We start from the raw sequence: 12250 nt of genomic DNA, 5'->3' as shown, positions 1-12250 counted from the left end.
TTGCCAGGCAAGCGCTTATGCCAGTGAGCTATATCCCCAGCCCCTGTTTTAATATTGAGATCTGTGATCCATTTTGACTTTAGTTTGGTGCATGGTGATAGACTTGGGTCTATTTTCAGTCTTTGGCAAGTGGCAAGCCAGTTATTATGCAGCATATTGTTGGATTTTGTTTTTTAATCCACTCTTGTCAGTCTGTTTCTTTTCACTGGTGAATTGAGACCATTCATATTCATGGTTATAATGGATATGTTTTGGCTTGTGTTTGTTACGTTATTTACTTGCTGTTGGTTTCCTACTTTTTCTCTCTGTTTAATTGCTTGCTTTGCTTGAGAGTTCCTTTCTGTTGTTGTTCTTGAAATTGTGGTCATTTTTTCCTCTGTCTAGAATATCTTTTAGTAGTCTTCGTAAGGTTGGTTTGGAAATATTTTATTTCTCCATTGAATTTGAAGGATAGTTTTGCAGGATACATCCATCTTGGTTGGAAGCTGTTTTGACTCAGCACCTGTAATACTTGACTCGAAGCTCTTCTGTATTGGATGGTTTGTGTTGAGAAATCTGCTGTGATTCTGATGGGCTTTCCTTTATAGGTGAGCTGTTTCTTTTCTTTAGTGGCTTTTAATATTCTGTTCTTTTGCTGTATGTGTGGGGTCTTGATTACTATATGTCTGGGTGTAGTTTTATTTTGTTTATGACTAGTTGGAGTTCTATATGCCTCACTTACCTGTACATCAAAATCTTTTTCCATGCTTGGGAAATTTTCTGCTATTATTTCTGCAAATACTCTTTGTGTCATTTGTTTTGCCTACTGTTGTTTCATTGATCCCTATTAGTCTTACATTATTCCTCTTTGCCTCATCTTTCAGCTGTTGAATTGATTTTTCCTGGTTCCTTGTTAATTTTAAGAGATCCTTCCTTTCATGATCATTAGCTGCCATGCTGTCTTCAAGATCTGAAATCCTGTCTTCGGCTTCATTCAAGTGGTTTTGCCAGCTTTCATTGAAAGTTTTGATTTCCTGGATATCTCTTTGAGTCTATTTCATGCATTCTAGTTCACTCCTATATTTTTCATTTAACATTTCCAACAGATTCCTATGCTCATCTTTTTTTTTTTTTTTATGTATTTCTTCTTTAGATGTGCTGAGCAGTTCTTTTATTATTATTGTCATTTCATTTTTTTTGCCTGAGAGATTATTTATGATCTGATGTCTTCTATGGCCTGGTGGAGTTGTTCCTTTACTTTCATTGCAATCATTTCAGCAATTTCAGGTGTGTTTACCAAGTTCTCCTATGTTGATGTCTCCTGGACTTGTTCTGGGTGCAGTAGAGTTCTGAGATAGCATTTTAGTTCTTTGTCCTGTCTTGTTTGATGCCAGAGGCAGAATGCTCAGTCTCCCTCTTTCCTGGCAGCTCAGCAAAGGTCTCTAGTGTCTCTAGTTTTCCTGGTGTTCAGACTTGACCCTCAGTAGCTGCTGAGATGGGCTGCTCACTCTGGGGTCTTCCAGTTATTTGTGAAGTGTACCTAGTTCTCCCAGGTCACACACACAAAACTGCAGTGTTGGTGGATCACAGATCACTTGACCCAGTGTCCCCAGTCAGCCCAGGGCACGTGTATGACCCAGAAGTGGGCTGCACTGGTGACATGATCACGGACCACTTAGTCCTGTGTCCCCAGACAGTTCAGGGTGCAGGCAGAGCCCAGATATGAACTGCAGAGTCAGCAGTTTGTGGACTGCCTGATTCGGTGTCTCCAGTCAGCACAGAGTGCATGCAGGAGCCAGATGCATGCTGCATTGGTGGCGATCGTGGACCACCTGTTTCTGTGTCCTCCGGGAGGTCAGGGTGTGTACAAAGCCCAGATGCAAAAATGTTGTGACAGCAGTTCGTGGACCGCCTGATCTAATACCTCAGGTGGCACAGGGCAGGAGCAGGGAGGGTTCAAACGCGAGCCCTGGTATTAGTGGTTTGTGGGCCTTCTGAGCCAGTGTCTCCTGGCTGCATTGGGTGCACAGAGGGTGGAGATGCAGGAGGGATCTCAAGTAAGAATTGAAGCCCATCGGGAGAGCAAAGAGAGAAACTTCAATGAGGAAAGAGGCAGGAGCACTTTCTCCCTGAACCCGGACTCACTGTGTGGGAGGGTCAGCTCCAACCTGCAGTTACTTGAATTTATCATGCTCTGTCATGCATCTGAGCTTTTATATGTGCTGTGGTTTCTTTCCGGAATAATTGTCTTGCTTGGTAAGCCATAATTAATTTTTAAAAAAAATCTCAGGTATTTCTTTTGGGAAGTCTTTCTTGACATTGGAGTTTCCAGAATGGTGATGATGGTTGTGGTGGTGATAATGATGATGAGTGCAGCAGTGCCTAAATGTGCCAAAACTTGTTATTGGTAACTACCGAAGTGGATAATATTGCTCCCATTTTATAGATATGGATATAGTAGTACAGTACAGGTGTCTTTCAGTAAATCCTCCAAGAAACTAGTAAAGCAGAATTTGAAGCAAGGCAGTCTGGCTCATATCTTGCTTATAACTAGTATGCTGTAGTGCTGTCACCCCTGCTTTTGAGTTTTCCGTGTTTATCTTTTACGTATTTCTCTTTTTGCGCTTACTTTGTGGTGCATTTGTTAAGACATTTGGCTCATTGAAAGTGAAACTTGTATGTCTAATGTTTACTCTGTTTACTTACCGTCTACTTCTTTTTCTCTCATGAAGGTGACAGTAGGGGTGGCAGTGATTGGGTGGAAGGGAGAATGTACATCCTGCCTGAAAGCATGTTCCTTCAAATTGAAAAACAAAACTGTGTGCTGCTGAAATAACACCCTCTGTGGGAAAGATTCCTTGTTTGTTATTATATCAGCTTTGGTATTAACATTGTAAATGCTTAAATCTTTGTGAAATTAGTTCATTTTCTAGCCTGAGATAAGTATGGGGGATGAGAGTCCTCTTCAGGTAGATTAATGGTTTATTAGAACTTATTAATATTTTCTTAATGGTCTCCATTCACTAGAGAGTGAAAAGGAAAGACAAATGTTGTAACTAGATGAAAACTCAAAAGGCTGAATTTGTTCTTTTCTATTTTCATTTTTCTTTTCTTTCTGCAGTGCCCACTAATGATTGTTTCTGTGGCATTTACATTGCGCAATCTCCATATAATGTAGATGCTATCTGATAAACAGTGTAACCCGAACAATAAGTTCAGTTCTACTCAAGAACGCCCAAAGGAAAGGTTAAAACAGAGTTTCTCCTTTGCTCAGTCTCATTTAACTCTCAGGAAAAGAAAAAAATGGGAAGAAGATACAGCACCTGTGTTAGCCTTAACAAAATACCATAGACTGAAGTGAAAGAACTGGCTTAACCAACAGGACTTAATTTTCTTAGCTTCTGGAGCTGACCGGCTCAGTCCCTGAGCAGAGCTTTTTTCTGGATTCCAGGGCTCTTCCTGTACTGTCCCATTGTGGACAGGGTGTGGGGAGAGAGCTGTCTGATGTCATAACCTCTTCTAAGCCCAATTATCTCCCAGAAGCTCCACCTCTGAATGCCTTTGTATTGGAGGCTAGTGCTTCACTGTATGAATTTCGAGAGAGACACAGTTTAGTTCATAGAAATGCTATAATAACTTTGGCGACTTACTTACATCTTAAAAATTTGGCCATTACTAATAATGTTTTGGAGAGTCTTCCCAAAAGAGGAAAGCTTTTCCCTTAAGTTTTATGTCTGACCTTATTTATCAGGTTTTTAAAAATAAAATCTCTAGATTTTATAGTATCAACTTCTGGACACCACAGGCTTCTCCCGTGGATTATGTTACTTTGGCTTCAGTGAAGACTTTGCTCCTTTCCCTCTTGCACTCTGCTCATCTTCCAGGTGTCCTTCTTGGTCTTGCTATTATCGCATAAGTTTTAGTATGGGCTTTTTTTTCCTTTGCAGGTGGAGACCACATGGCTTTGCAAGGCCAGAGTTAATGAAGATCTTACATAACTCGCTGGATGATTCCTTTAAACGCCTCATTTATCCTCTCCTCTGTAGACAGTTCAGGTATGTACCTTGTCTTGTTTAATTCTGTGATCTGTGTATTATTATGTATGTCCTAGTCCCTTTAAGGCGTATAGTAAATATTTGTTGATTAAGCCAAAGACCTTAGAATGGTTTCAATCTGTAGATGTGTTCATGAGCATAGATCTTAAAATGTTCTTAATTGTGATATATTTAAATCTTGACCAGTTACTGCATACCCGTTCCATTTTTATAATACTTGCCCTGTGATTTGACAATCAAGCAAACAGATGGTTTTATTGATTAGAGATTTAGCTTAGAAGAAAAACCTAGAGAAGTTACTTTATGGCATGTTTTAGAGGTAAGAGAGCCAAAGAAAGCATAAAGAAGTTAGTAGAGGGTATGATGAGTTTATTACTATGAAGAGAGAAAGCTAATGCATGTTTTTAAATCTCCAAATAGGAATCATTGGATGAAAATTATCAGCAATGAGGAGCAAATATCAGATTATTGAAATAACCATATCAGTGAACTAGTAGAAGTTCTAATCATAATGGAGTGAAAACTGCTAAAGAGATGAGGTGCGCAATTGACTTTAGGGAGAAGATAGAAAGAAAAGAAATATGGGGAGGCAAAAGCCTTCTGTCTTGGTGCTCTCTCACCTTTTCATGGTAGTTACTTTTTAGAAAGTGTCCATTTCCTTACACAGTCATTCCTGTCTGCTGTACATTTCCTGCATTTTCAAATTTTTGTAAGTTTCAGCAAAGACTGCTTGGGGACTGTGGAGTTCTAGCCATCTCATCATCCTCACTAGAATTTCTAGCCGACTGTGTAATGTTTGTTCTTCTTTTGCTGAGCTTGGCTGTTGAGTTCAGAGCACGGAATGAGCAAGTGCTATCAACAACAAATATAAGTCTATTGTCTACTTTCTGTTTATGGGCAATTTTCATTCTCTTGTTTGATCCTTTTTGTGTGTGTGTGTCGGGGGGAGGGTAACTAGGGATTGAACTCAGGCCCTTCACCCTGAGCTACAATTCCAGATCTCTCTATTTTGAGACCTGGTCTCACTAAGTTGTTACATTGCCCAGGCTGAGATTGAACTCAGCCTCCCAGAGTGCTGGTACTATAAACATGCACTGCCACACCTGATGTTCCCTGAAAACATTGTTCCTTTTGAAACTTTATTTCAAGTCTGTGTGAAGTAACATCTCTTGATTTTGAGTGCTGGAGCATACATTTTAAGGGATTCTGTTTTTAGTGAAAAGTTCTCTTATTTAAAATTTCAATTCTTGTTTGTGTATTTATTCCTTGTCTTGTGTTTTCATGTTCATATAATGGCCAGTACTGTGTTCAGCATTTTTGCATATATTTGGAGTGACTGCTTCATGTGGAATAATTTCATTGAGACTGAGTGTAAGCAGTTTGGTGTTTTTGATTGCTTGATATGTAGTCCTTTCTTGGTTTCTGTTAGAAATGGGAAAGCAATAGCACTTTACTTCTCTTTTTTTTAAATGCCTGTGGTTCAAACCATACAACTTACTTCAGTTCCTAAGTTGGTTTGTAGATGTTGTCTAGAAGTGTGTCTCTTGATAGAAATACTTGAACAGCAGTTCAGGAGAGGAGTCCCTGTTGGTTTTATTTTTCTAGTTGAAAAGAAATTTTTCTGGGTTGTAAAAAAATACAAAGAATCAGTAACACACAAATGAAAAAAGCCCTGTAGTCTCACCACCTAGAAATAAACATTGTTAATCAGTTTTCTCCTTTTATGTATGTAAATTAAAAGAGATTATGTAGACGAGTGTTTTGTAGATACATGATTCAGCTGACTATGTCTATGCATAGCGTCCTTCTGCATTTCTTACCTTCATGACTGTCACGATCATTTATCCATGTGTCATTTTTCACATCTGCTTCTGTCATCCGTTCTGCTTTGTCAGTTACCAGGTGCTTTCTAGTTTGCTGTCTTTTATTATGTCTTCAATCGTTCCTCTGTATCTACATGTTACCACCTTAATTCAGGACATTGGCATTTCTGTCTGGGTTGCTGTACTATAGACATAGAGGGTCTCTGCCTTCTGTCTTGTCTTTTCCAGTACAGAGTCTACATTGCCTTTTTGTTTTGTTTTGTTTTCCGGTATCAGGAATTGAACTCATGACCTTGCGCTTGCCAGGCAGGCGCTATGTTGCTGAGCTAAATCCCCAGCCCCTACATTGCCTTTTAAAATTCTCATTTCATTGTTTGATGCTTGAGTACTTAAATTCCTCTGTGGATCTTCTTTTTCTTTAGGATAAAATGCAAGTTCTTTAGAAGAACATATATGACAAACTCTATGTGATCTAATTTTGTCTTGCCCTGACAGGTTTCATGTCTTTGCTATTTCTTTACTTTTGTTTTTAAGACAAGGTCTCACTATGTAGTTCAGGCTGGTCTTGAACTTGCAACAATCCTCCTGCCTCAACCTCCAAGTGCTGGGATTACAGATGTGTGCCACCACACCTGACTTTGTATTTTACTTCAGTGTATGAAATTACTGATTTTTTCTATAGTGAACCATGGACCTTTGTATGCTGCTTTCCTTGTCTAAGGTATCTTTTCCCTGCTTTCCATCTTACAGTCCCCACCTTTGTTTGCTTCACTTTATTGCCTTTCTTTTTTGATTTAATTGAGAAGACATCTCTTCTAGAAAGTTTTCCTAATGTAGTTGTCCCTCTGTGGGTTCCCTGCGTATCACTGCTTTAGACTTGTCTGGGTCTTTTGTTGTTGTGGTTGTTGTTTGTTTCTCCCACTAGACACTGTGATCTTCAGGCAAGTATCTCTTCAGCTTTGTTTCCTTTATGTCAATCATGGCACATTGTGTCAGGCTCTCAGCGAATGCTTCCCAATAAATAAAGTTAAGAATGAAGATTTAGAAATCCCTGCAGTGAGACTTTTTATCTTTTTTGGATGTGAGATTGTGGCATTGAAGTGTCAGGAAAGATGAGAGAAACCCTTAGCAACTAATCTGGAGACATAGCTGTGCATATCTTTGTATGTGTAGAAATTCTGCCTCAACCCTGATGTGAAGTGTTCTTTTAATTATTGTTGTATGCTCATTTTTCTCCCCTGGCCAATGGCATGTATTTTTTTATGTGATTTAGGAAAGAAGACATACTTTTTATAAATTCTTATGGATTTCAGGAGCTAATATCTTGAGAGCTTTTTTTAAGTAGATGAGTCTATAACAAACTTGTTTTCTAAGTGCATTTAAGTCCATAATAGACCTAATTTTATCTTACAAGTTCTTAAAAATATACTTTTGGTCACTCTCTGAATAAAACTGGGAAGAGTTTGTATGAGGCATGGTTCTGGATTGAGTGCTAGTGTCTGTAGTCATGGTAGTCACTGACAGTGACAGGGAATGACACAGATGGGGAGAGTGGAGTAGAGGAGAGGACACTGAGGTATTTATACACGAAGGCACAAAAGTAAATATTATTGGAGGAAACTACCTATCTTTCAGTAATTTATCATTTTAATTTTGTTTCTATTTTAAATTACTTGATAAGTATTAATTTGACATCCATGTGGCATCCAGATATGCCTCTCATATACGCATGGTGCACATGCACACACCCACTTAGTTATGCACACAACTTTTACATAGTATAAAGAGCAGAAGGTAAGTATAACAGACTTATAAAGTTTCCTCCCGAATTATTTTTGGTGAATAGCTAAAGTAGACTCTATAATTTTTATATGATTTTTTTCATTTTATTTGTTACAGTACATGTTTCTGTGAGGAATATTGAACAAAATAAATTCTGCTCTTTTTCTGGGAAGAAAATAGCAATGAAAAGCTACATACTCTTTCTTTTCTTCTTTTCTTTTCTTTTCTATTCCTAAAGAGCCAAACTGACATCAGATGCAGAGAAGGAGTCAGTGATGATGTTTGGACGGAACCTTCGTCAGCTCCTCTTGACGAGCCCTGTTCCAGGACGCACCTTGATGGGAGTAGATCCTGGTTACAAACATGGCTGCAAATTAGCTATAATTTCTCCTACCAGTAAGTTCTCTCTCAGTTTTTAGTATAATGATCATAAGTTTCATTTCATAGATTTTATGAGGATTTGGAAATAATGTTAAGTTTGAAGTTTAGAAAATGGTTTTCTCACAGGGATGTGAGAACCAGAAAATAAATGTCAGATTTCCTTCCTCTGCTCACCCAAGCCCTGAACATGTCACCATCATTACTGCTTTCCCTATGTCTCAGTGGAGAACCTGATGTTTGACTAGGATTAGACTTGAACTGTTACCCTCATTAATTTTGCTTATTTTGTTGTATTCACATATATTTTCATACCAAGAGACATTTTTGTTTTGTCTAGTCAATATTTTTCTGCTATTTACTCACATATTTACATTCCTGTTAGTTTTCTTTCTGCATTTCTGTGTTTCTATTTGAAAACATTTTGTTTCTGTCTTGAAAATTTCTTTGCTGTTACTTTTAATGTGAGTCAGCTATTGAAAAATTGTCTCCGTTTTGTTTATCTGAAAAAGTCTCTCTTTTTCCTTCATTTTTAAAGGTTGTTCTTTTTTTATAAAATGGTGCTGGGAATTGAACAAATGTAGGGCCTTGCTTATGGTAGGTGAATGTTCTACCGCAGAACTACATCCACAGCCACTGAAGGATATTTTTGATGAGTATAGAATTTGAGATAGGTAGTTACTTACATCATTCCAGTTTTATTTTTTTTCTGCCTAAATTGTATGTTGATAAGTTGCCAAAACATTGTTCCTTTTGAAAGTAATATATCTCTTTTTTCAACTGCTGAGATTTTCTCTATGCTTTTTGGGAATTTTTTTTTTATGATGTGCTTGTATGTCTGTGTGTGTTTACACAAATTCTGCTTGAAGCATTTAGAGCTTTTAGCATCAGTTTCTATCAAAAGTATATTATATATCTGTGAGATCTTTTAATTTCTGTTTCCCATTTTTTATTTTCTGTTGATTGTCTGAGTTTATTAATCATTTTTTCTGCTCTATCTGATTTACTATTAAATCTTGAACTTTTTATTTAAATTTTTTCAGTTTTAGAATTTCATTTGATAGTTTTTTTTTGTTGTTGTTGTTGTTCTGGGAATTGAACTGAGGACCTTGCACTGGACAGACAGGTGCTTGTACCACTGAGCTATATCCCTGGCCCTCATTTGAGTTAACAAAATAAATTGTAGTCCCTTTGTGAACTTCTTTACCTTTCAGTATTTAAAAAATTATTATTATTATTATTTTTTTTTTTGTCTTTTTGAGATAGGGTCTCGCTATGCAGTTCAGGCTGGCCTTGAGCTCACTTTGTAGCCCAGGCTGGTCTCGAACTCACAACAATCCTCCTGCTGCCTCAGTCTCCGGAGTGCTGGGATTACAGGCATGCGCCACCACACCTGGCTAAAAAATTAAATCTTTAAAATTTTTCTTTGATTTTTCTTAGAACTTTTATTATTGTACTTACTTGTTCTTGTCTTTCTTTTGGTTCAAGTTTTTCCTTGAACTGTTTTTCAGTCCATATTAAATTAATTCCTAATTTATATAATTCTTGAGGTTTTCTAATTCTGATGTATGTTATTCTCATCTTTTATAATTTTTTTTTAAAGCTTGATTTCACTTATTAAGTTCTGTTTTGTGGGCACAACTTTCTGAAAGGACACTAAACTGGCTTTTTAAAAAATTTCCTATCTTTAAAAAAAATCATTTTAAGTAGAATAGGCCATTATTCTTTTGATTAGTTTTACCTAAAATTACTTTTCCTGAACTCTTAAGAGAACATCCTGGGCCAAGAAGGATTTTCTAGCTTTTTATCTCTAGAATATTCCTTCTACTTCCCTCACATTTTTGAAAAAGCAAGCACAGTTCTTGTGGACAGAGAGTAGTCTTGCACTTCCTAGAATCTGCTTCTGTCCCCTTTCCCCTCTTGTGTGCAGGCCCCCCTTTGCGTGCGCTCTGTCTTTCCTGCTCACTTTGCATGTTATTGCAGTGGCTTCTCCTCAAAAGGGATCTTTTCTCCCTTTTTGTTTAAAGAGTTCAGAGGTAGGAGTTTTCTAGATCTTTCAGAACTCACTGGGCAGCCTGAATTTCCCCCAGTTTTAGTTCCTGTTCTCAAGCTAATTGTCGCAATTTTCAGTGAAATGCTTTTTTGAGATTTTGGGATTTTCCATTCTCAGTGCCATCACGTACTCTGTGTCTTCTCTCTGCTTCTCTTTGCTTCCTTCCCACATGCCCGTGAGTCTCTTAGCTGTCAGCGCCTTGTTCGCACTTGCTCAGGGTTTAGGTTTTGAGGGATATTTGTTAGCTTTGTTATAGCTATGGTCATGGACTTCTGATTTGTTGTTCTCCTCGTGCCTTTCATTTCTATAGTAAATGGGATACGTTTTATCATTTTTTTCATGCATCTATTGAGGTATTATGTGGCTTTTTATCCTTTACTGTGCTACTATGATGAATTATATTATTTAGGTTTTAAAAAATGTCAAATTATACTTTCTTTAGATAACTTCAACATGGTCATGATACTTATGATACTTTCTTCCAGATATGTTGATAGTTCAGTTTTCAGTATTGTATTGCTTATAGGATAATTCTTTTTAAAATAGTAAACACACAGATGTACTTAGTCTGTGTGGGTAACATTTTCCTAGGAATATGTCTGTTCTGTCGTTTGAATTAACATGCAATTAATAGTCATTTTAATCTGTGCTCTCTCTAGTTATATCTTCTTTTCATTTCTAATGTATTTGTGTCTTCTATTCTTCTTGATTAGCACTGCTAAAAGTATGTGTTTTCTATGTAGTTTTTTTTCTTTCTTAGACAAGGTCTCATTCTGTAGTTCAGGTTGGCCTTGAACTCACCATACAGCCCAGGCTGGCCTTAAACTTCTGGCAGTCCTCCTGCCTCAGCCTCTTGAGTGCTGGGATTACAGGCACATGCCAGTATATGCAGTTTTCTTTTAGTATAAATTTTCTTAATCTTTTCTATTGTATCCATCACTACCCATTTTATTAATTTAACTATCATTTCTACCTTTGTTTTCTTTGGGTTATTTTGTTGTTCATTTCCTAACATAATAAGTTATTTACTTAGCTCATTTATTTTTATTCTTTAAGTGATTATCCTGAAATTCTTAGGAATACATTTAATTAAAAATAAAATATTTTCTGTATAAAACAGTGTCAGAAAGATCACAGTTCTTGAACATATAGCTCAAAGAATTACACAAGGTAAGTAAATTCATATATCTACAACTGAAAAGAAGACAAAGGATAATATCACAAATGTTTGACATTTAGTGAGTATTCAGTAAATGTTAGCTTTTACCTATTATTAATGTTAGGTGTTACTGAAAAACATTTCTCTTTTAGATATCACAGAATAGTGTACAGTTAATAATAGTTTTGAGTAGCAAAATAGAACCCTTGTGACTTTGAAAGTAGCATTACTTGAGAGAGTATTTGATCTAGGGAATGATTCAAATTGTGTTTTAAAAGACAAGCCAATCCCATTTTCAGTTACAATTTGCTTGTTCAATACATTGGTGAGCTGGGCAAGGTGGCACATACCTGTAATCCCAGCACATGAGAGGCTGAGGCAGGAGGATCATTGTGAGTTTGAGACCAGCCTGGGCTACAAAGTGAGCTCAAGGACAGCCTGAACTGCACAGTGAGACCCTGTCTCAAAAAGAACCCTCCCCCCCAAATTGATGAATTATATTTTGTAATTTCTTAAAAATTACTTATTTTTTCCATGTTTTCAAGGTCAGATACTTCATACTGATGTGGTTTACTTGCACTGTGGGCAAGGCTTCCGAGAGGCAGAGAAAATAAAGAAACTTTTGCTGAATTTCAAGTATGTAAATAAGTTATTGAGTATTTCAGTGGCTCAGCCAATCAGAAATAACTTTGAAGCCCCAAAGTTGGAGCGGGGATTAAGGGAGGTACTTTGATGAGAGAGAAGGAACCTTGTAAAGCACTGCTGGGGCAAATTGCTACAAAACTACATATAGAGACTCTGGAGAAGCCTGTTCCCTTCCCTTGCTACCCTCACAGACAGGGATGGTGATTGGGCAAATGTGAGCATTTATTTCTTGTTTGACTGATCATGATCTGCCTTCTTTCCCTGCCTCCCTGCCTCCCTGCTCGCTTGCTTGCTTAATTTCTTTTTCTTTCTTTCTTTCTTTCTTTCTTTCTTTCTTTCTTTCTTTCTTTCTTTCTTTCTTTCTTTCTTTCTTTCT

The 12250-nt window shown here is 37.3% G+C and overlaps 1 protein-coding gene across 7 annotated transcripts in view; it reads left to right on the top strand.

The window, feature by feature from the left end:
* Positions 1–12250, top strand: part of Srbd1 (S1 RNA binding domain 1) — a 267356-nt gene that overhangs the window by 98993 nt on the left and 156113 nt on the right. For all 7 annotated transcript variants that reach the window (XM_013517552.1, XM_013517551.1, XM_013517549.1 and 4 more), the window contains 3 exons: positions 3927–4034; positions 7878–8035; positions 11775–11865. In XM_013517552.1, coding sequence (XP_013373006.1) covers positions 3927–4034; positions 7878–8035; positions 11775–11865 — 357 coding nt within the window. The remainder of the gene's footprint in view (positions 1–3926; positions 4035–7877; positions 8036–11774; positions 11866–12250) is intronic.

This window comes from Chinchilla lanigera, unplaced genomic scaffold (assembly GCF_000276665.1).
Source record: "Chinchilla lanigera isolate Chin_1 unplaced genomic scaffold, ChiLan1.0 scaffold00040, whole genome shotgun sequence".
Classification (NCBI taxonomy): domain Eukaryota; kingdom Metazoa; phylum Chordata; class Mammalia; order Rodentia; family Chinchillidae; genus Chinchilla; species Chinchilla lanigera.
This window is presented reverse-complemented; position numbering and strand designations above follow the sequence as displayed.